The 6,480-nt window shown below is 35.9% G+C and overlaps 1 protein-coding gene across 1 annotated transcript in view; it reads left to right on the top strand.

The window, feature by feature from the left end:
• The window catches only part of LOC121386536 (multiple epidermal growth factor-like domains protein 10), a 56,396-nt gene extending 50,382 nt beyond the window's left edge, over nt 1–6,014 (top strand). The window contains exons 10-13 of the mRNA XM_041517473.1: nt 118–162; nt 3,062–3,175; nt 3,812–3,849; nt 4,875–6,014. Coding sequence (XP_041373407.1) covers nt 118–162; nt 3,062–3,175; nt 3,812–3,849; nt 4,875–5,639 — 962 coding nt within the window. The 3' untranslated portion in view covers nt 5,640–6,014. The remainder of the gene's footprint in view (nt 1–117; nt 163–3,061; nt 3,176–3,811; nt 3,850–4,874) is intronic.
• The last annotated feature ends 466 nt before the right edge of the window (nt 6,015–6,480 follow it).

Genomic DNA, 6,480 nt, shown 5'->3' with positions numbered 1-6,480 from the left:
CACCCCCACCCCACCCCCACCTCACCCCACATAAAACACACAAAAAACCAACCCTATGAAAAAACCCAAAACAAACAAACCCCACAACTTCTGACAATGCAAAGTTCTCTTTTCTAGCTACAGCTGGTCCAACCACACCAACCACTACACAAACCACGCCAGGTATGTTTATATTAATTTGTAATTACCCATAACTTATACTTATAACAAGCAGCATATAGTCTTGTTTTGCTTAGAATTCAATATTAAGACATTCATGTTTATGTATTTATGAATAAACTAAAAGTTGTTTTGCTCAAATATGCATGCATTTCAACTCGGATGTATACTCGTTATTGTGTGTTTACATATACATTTTGTATAGTCCGTCCTATCCTCCTACTAAAAAATGTGTTGGGTTTTTTGTTGTAAATACAGTGCAATTTCATTTTGGTTTGACGTGATAAGAAAGTAAATGTGTTTTGTAAATAATAATAATTTAAAAAATATATTTTATGTTGGTGTGCAATTTACTAAAAATCGGCTCAGTAATAAATAGCATGTAGTAAATTCCATAGTATGAAAAAAGGCGTTAAACTCTGTCGCCATGACAGTGTTCATGAAAAAAAAAAAAAAAAAAAAAAAGAAGAGAAAAAGATGCGAGACGTTTTGCTCAGCTTTGGAGTTCCGATTATTTCCGGTTTGGCGCACTGACTGCACAGATATAATTTATTTTGTAGACAAATAAATTTCAAACAGTCCACCAAAAGGAACTCATCCCCGTATGAATTTGCTCTACCCCAACATTTATATAGGCCTATCGGCCGAGTTATTTTTTGATTGTGTTTAAAACCGTTCACACTGGAGTTGAATATCGATAAAAGTATGCATTGCAGATCACTGATGTACATTGTGTTGTGCACTGATGAGAAAATGTTGATGTATTGATACACGGCTTAAATAACACGTGATTGAAAACGTGGTGTCAAAAAAGCTATACCAATATAAATCATTATTTATTCCATTTTTGTGTATGCAAATAGAGTATCACCAACCTAGCAAGGCTTTTGCCGTATGACGTCATACAAGATACATGACGTCATTTTCTGCAAGACGCTAGCTACATACTGTAACATTTAAAAAGCATTTCTAAACTCTAATTCATAATAAATATACAGGTTTTGTACTGTTATCGAAAAACTAAACGTTATTTGTATTTACTGCACTTAAACAAATGATTTAAAGAGTATGCTTATTGAAAATCTAGTCTGAAACATTCGAGTTGAGTCGGGCTTATGCCACGTGACTTGTATTTTTGGTCAGTGGCGAAAAATATAGAGATGTATCTAGTCATCATAATATCTTGCCAATGAATACAGTGATTGCGGGATAAATGTGTGTGTGTGTGTGTGTGTGTGTGTGTGTGTGTGTGTATACAGGCCCGTAGGACGGATTTTCAAAGTGTGTGTGTGGGGGGGGGGGGGGGGCTCATTTTCATGGTTGTTCTATCGTATGTATGTATGTATGTGCATGTATTATATATACACTTCAAAAAAGTAGGGGAACCTGAAATATTAATAATTTTTTTCATTAATCTCGCACATATGTTTTAGGCTAAGAACTTGGAAATCACCAATCGCGACGACAGGTTAATCTCAATCAAGTAAACCCCAGCCATGCTTTGAATTTCAGTGTTTGTTTTATTTACCTATTGTTTTCTAATTTAACACTTCGCTAACATGTGGTTATCGGCAATCAGGAAAACAATTTACTTTAATAGTAACCGCATATGCAATGACTCGGCTTGGCCTATTACGTGTAGCGGTTTGGATAATACGTCACAGTTGCCGATACAAGATAATACCTTTTTTGTTCATCAATTAACAACGGATTAGATGTCGCCGTTATATTCTTTTGACATCGGTCTGACACGGGATAATGCCCTGTATTTGGCATCACCGATCCTGGCGACATAAATAGTAGGCCCTAAATATATAACCAACTACCAAATACACTGAACCATCTATTACCGTGTGTCACACTGTCGTACCCTCATTTAAATTTAATTATTTTGATAGTGTGTTTAGATACCAACCAAGAGTTTGCTCAATTATGTTTCCCCGGGGGCAGGGCAAAAACGAAAACGGGACAATGACGATGGATCACACTTGACAAAAGACAAAACGTACGGCACGACAAAAAACTGAAAGTTACAAAATTATTTAAGTGTTTGTTTTATTTTACTGTTATACTCGTAAATGTGTAATGTTACAAAAATTATATAAAAATCCAGTTATAATTGATCAGGGATTTGGGCTAGTGCTTTATCTTGGTGGGCTAGTGGTTTTCACAAACCCACTAGCCCTGTGGCTAGTGACTTTTCAAAATATTTGTCATACTCTGGTTAATAGCATTATTTCTGTCAATCTTTTTAATTCTGTTGATCGTATAGTTGTTATTGTTTTGTTTTTAGTAATTTTTATTGTTTGCATTTGCGATTTACTGATAAAAAAAACGTCAACTTTCAAATTTTACTTCTGACCCCAATCGTCCTTCAACATCTTTGGTGGTGATAAAACCAACTAATACTGAACTACCCTTTGTAATGTTTCCCAATTAATTCACTGTTATCTTATAACCTTTCTCAACAGCTAATATACCTTACAATTAAATCGTACATGAACAGTTAAATATACATGTATAAATTACATTTGAATATAGTTGTAAATATTACACTGTGACAGTATCTACGAGAACGCGGTTTTTGTCGCGCCTTTAGAGAGGTAGGCTACTTTAATACGGAGGCAAGAAGCTACATTTCTGCTAGTTGTGATGGCGTCAAATTACCGATGGAGGCGACTTTAGAACTGTCATTTACTAAATATCGAATTAAAATGTTATTTTAGAAGTGTTACAGGATAACCAGAATTCGACTTTTTTATATATAAAATATTAATGTAAAATATCAACCTCGTCAAGTTCTAATCAGTAGGCCTATTTTTTCTCGACAGAGCCTTGACAAATACCGTTCATAAAACCGTGTATCATTATTTTAATGGAAATGTTATTATTTGGTTTTCAGACGACAAAACGACTTTCTGGATTATAATTGCGATAGTGGTTTTCTGCGTTCTGAATCTGATTGCAGTACTATGTGCATATCTAGCACTGAAACGCTTAAAACAGAAAAACAAAGGTATTGCCATAAAATTATTCTTTGAAAATTGTGAAACATAGGGTTAGGGTCAGTGACGCGTTTTCAGAGCTATTTAGAGTATTCTTGTGGAATGTGAAGTTTAAAAAATGCAGGCCCGTACGCAGAAATGTATATGGTGGGGTGGGTGCGTAATCGACGGCCCAAAGGACCAGAGTTGCTTTTTAAATCTAAAATGCAGGAGATGCATTTTCATGCATTCTGGGAATTAAATTTGTCACATCGTCGGACTATTTTTAATCTTTTCTTACACATCCACGGATGGACCTCGGCAGACTACGGGGGTGCGTTTGCACCCCTGGCACCCCCCCCACCCCCACCCCACCCCCACCCCGCGTACGGGCCTGAAATGTACTTAAAAGCATAGTTATAAATTTCATAAACTGTTTCTAAGATAGCACATACCACGGTTTTTGATATACCAGTCGTGGTGCACTGGCTGGAACGCGCAATAGCCCAATTGGCCCACCGAAGCTTTTAAGGAGATTGATCCCAAACCGACCGCGCATCAAGTGAGTGCTTTACCACTGAGCTACGTCCCGCTACGACAACGTTGATATAGATTCGATCAATAATTGAATAATTTATTCTACATCCAGTTGTTTTGTTTTTTCACAGAAAATCCAGAGACGCCATACAAGATAATGGAAGACGAGGTAAGCATTCAGATATCTAGGCCTATACTACAAAGATGGAGGTTTCCAGGGCCGTATCTAGCGGTGGTGTCGACAGAGAGAGAGAGAGAGAGAGAGAGAGAGAGAGAGAGAGAGAGAGAGAGAGAGAGAGAGAGAGAGAGAGAGAGAGAGAGAGAGAGAGAGAGAGAGAGAGAGAGAGCAGCAAATAGAGGTAAAGCGCTTGCTTGGTGTGCGGTCGGTCTGGGATGTGTTATACTGTTTGTGCGATTGTGCATATAAAAGATCTCTTGCTACTAATGGACATTGTAGCGGGTTTGACATCCAAAAACCGATGATTAATAAATCAATGTGCTTTAGTTGGTTCGTTAAACAAAACAAACAGACATAGGGCCTATAGTCCTAGAGAGGAAACCCGCTACATTTTCCCATTAGTATCAAGAGATCTTCTATATGCACCAACACACTGGCAGGATATCACATACAACGGCTTTGTGCAGTGGCTGGAACGAGAAATAATCCAATGAGTACCAACGGGGACGATCATAGACCAACCGCGCATCAATCGAGTATCGTTAACCTAGCAAGGCTTTTGTCTTTTGACGTCATACAAGATATATGACGTCATTCTAAGACGCTAGATACATTCTGTCAGATTCAAAATGCTTTTCTAAACTTCAATTCATAAACAAATATATACGTTTTGTATTGTTATCGCAAAACTAAAATGTATTTGCATTTACTGTACTAAAACAAATGTTTTAAAGAGTAAGTTTATTGACAGTCTAGTCTGAAATACACCGAGTCGAGTCGGGCTTACGTCACGTGACCTATATTTTTATCTAGCCATCATATCATGCCAAGGAATACAGTGATTACCAGATAAATATATTTAAACCTGTACATAACACATGAGAATATTTTACAATTTCTAATTACCTATATAGAGCAAATGGCTGTAATAATCGACACTGACTTAATATTTACTTTTATTATTCTTATTTTTAAAATGTTTTTCTTCTTTCTTTAACAACAACAAAAACAAAAAGAACAAAGAACACCACACAAACAAACACCACCAGAAACACCAACCACATCAAAACACACATCAAAAACACAAAGAGTATCAAGAACACAAAGGATACCAACAACACCAACAACACCAACAACACAAAGAACATCAACAACACCAACAACAATACCACAAGGAATATCAAGAACACAAAGAACATCAACAACACCAACAACAACACAAAGAACATCAAGAACACAAAGAACATCAAGAACACCAACAACAATACCACAAGGAATATCAAGAACACAAAGAACATCAACAACACAAAGAACATCAGGAACACCAACAAAACAAAGAACATCAAGAAGACAAAGAACACATAGACCATCAAGAAGACAAAGAACACCAACAAAGCAAAGAACATCAAGAAGACAAAGAACATCAAGAACACAGATATCATCAAGAACACAAAGAACATCATGTAGACAAAGATCATCAAGAACACAAAGAACATCAAGAAGACGAAGATCATCAAGAACACAAAGAACACATAGAACATCAAGAACACAAAGAACATCAAGAAGACAAAGAACACATTGAACATCAAGAAGACAAAGAACATGAAGAAGTCAAAGAAGATCAAGAACGCAAATATCATCAAGAACACAAAGAACATCAAGAAGACAAAGATCATCAAGAACACATAGAACATCAAGAAGACAAAGAACATCAAGAAGACAAAGATCATCAAGAACACAAAGAAAATCAAGAAGACAAAGACCATCAAGGACACAAATAACATCAACAACACAAAGAACACCAACAACACCAACAAAACAAAGAACATCAAGAAGACAAAAATCATCAATAACACAAAGAACACACAGAACATCAAGAAGACAAAGACCATCAAGAACACAAAGAAAATCAAGAAGACAAAGATCATCAAGAACACAAAGAACATCAAGAAGACAAAGATCATCAAGGACACAAAGAACATCAACAACACCAACAAAACAAAGAACACAAAGAACACCAACAACACCAACAAAACAAAGAACATCAAGAACACAAAGAACACCAACAAAACAAAGAATATCAAGACGACAAAGAACACATAGAACATCAAGAAGACAACGATCATCAAGAACACAAAGAACACAAAGAATATCAAGAACAGAAAGAACACCAACAACACCAACAACATCAGCAAAACAACGAAGAACAACAACAATAAGACACCAACAAACAAACCCACACAAACATCTCACAGGTCTACAAGGCGATAGAGAACCAACAAAAAGTGGAAAAGAACCGAATACCTCAATTTGATATACTGAACTTTTATTATTATTATTATTATTATTATTATTAGTAAATTATTATTATTATTTTTGTTTAATGTATGTATTCTTGGTATATTGGTGACGTCATCAATTGGCGCACTACAACCTTAAAGGAACGTCAACCAAACGAGTTGAGTGATAAAAGTTAAGATCGATTATGGGTAATACATATTATATTAAACTCGCTACCATTTCGTATCTTGTTTATAACACTCGAGAAATAATTTTCATTGTCACTCACTACAACTCGTCACAACTAAACATTGGACATAAACATGGTACGAAATGAAACTT

Source organism: Gigantopelta aegis, chromosome 12 (assembly GCF_016097555.1).
Source record: "Gigantopelta aegis isolate Gae_Host chromosome 12, Gae_host_genome, whole genome shotgun sequence".
NCBI lineage: Eukaryota > Metazoa > Mollusca > Gastropoda > Neomphalida > Peltospiridae > Gigantopelta > Gigantopelta aegis.
Note: the sequence above shows the minus strand (reverse complement) of the source record. Positions and strands in the feature narration are given on the sequence as shown.